The sequence below is a fragment of the Trichinella spiralis genome (assembly GCF_000181795.1).
Source record: "Trichinella spiralis strain ISS 195 chromosome Unknown Scfld487, whole genome shotgun sequence".
In the NCBI taxonomy this organism is placed as follows: domain Eukaryota; kingdom Metazoa; phylum Nematoda; class Enoplea; order Trichinellida; family Trichinellidae; genus Trichinella; species Trichinella spiralis.
The window spans coordinates 1-1,178 of NW_003527426.1; the positions used below are offsets into that span (position 1 = coordinate 1).

General features: G+C 32.6%; 1 protein-coding gene across 1 annotated transcript; it reads right to left on the minus strand.

Moving 5' to 3' along the window:
- Positions 1–55: 55 nt before the first annotated feature.
- On the minus strand, positions 56–1,101 carry Tsp_14151 (putative protein tag-76; the record flags this gene model as incomplete). Its single annotated transcript, XM_003370810.1, has 5 exons — positions 979–1,101; positions 764–891; positions 543–690; positions 284–471; positions 56–222 (listed from the first exon to the last, which is right to left on the minus strand). Coding segments are annotated over exons 1-5 (754 nt in total), but the record flags the coding sequence as incomplete, so codon positions are not given.
- Positions 1,102–1,178: the final 77 nt, after the last annotated feature.

The window sequence follows — 1,178 nt, forward strand, 5'->3', positions numbered from 1 at the left end:
TGTGTGATACTAAAATCCATTTCAATTATTAAAAGTTTTTCACAAAAATGAAAACCAATTTCCATCACACCATCAATATTAATCGCTGGTCGAAAACCATCAATTACGCGCGCTGAAATGAACAAGCCTCTCCACAATTCAATGCCATATTTCATGTCCGCACCAGCACCTTGTGGAATGCAATAAAATGAATTCCTGACTGCTTTGAATGATTTCGACAATCTGAAATTATTTCAATTCATTTTCAAAAGTCATAAATTAAAATTGCTAAACAGAAATTTACTCGAATATTGGAGATGAACGCCCTTGTGCAAACAATATATCCAAAAATTGAATTGGACCCTTTTTACGTTCATCCAGTGAACCGGCTTCTGCATTTCGAAAGTCCAAATGAACCAGACCAGTGAATTTAATCAAAATTGACAACTCTGATGGCTTATTTTCTCGAGCGGTTTTGAAGGAAAATTTTTCCTTAAAAAATAAAAATATTCATATTTAATAATTACAATTTATAAAACTCTGGATCAATTTTTAAAACGAACCGTATCTGCTTTTTCACTGACTTGCTTCAAATGTAATTTGTCAACTGTAAACAAAGTGCTCTTCCCATCATATGCTGATTTAAATGGATCACCAAAAATATTTGAACGCTTCACTGCATATGCCCAAAATATGTCACGATTGTCATCACTCCAACAGAAAATAAAAACACATTAAAACTATAATAAAACTTGACAACAAATTAAAATCGAACCAATTCAACTTTAAACGCGGATGTTGTATGTCGATGTGATATCTGTTAACCATAATATCACCTTTCTGTAATTTCATCAGTGGAAAATAATTGCATGCTAATTTTATCGGCTTGCCAACAGTCCCGTATCCAGGTCGCTTCACTAATTCTTTCTAAAAAGCCCCCACCGCATCAACAACAACAACCATAGTAAATAATTTAATAAAACACTAAATAATACTTACTAAACGTAACTGCAACACTTCATCTGCAGCTACATTCGTATCTTGGCATAAAAGTAATTCAGTGATTAAAAATTGCTCACAGTTGCTGAAAATAAGATGCGGTTCATGAACTTTGCCAAACATATTTTTCAGTTAAGCTACCACTTTTTCAAAATTAAAATCAACAACATGGACGATGCTATTCACATTTTACATAAAAT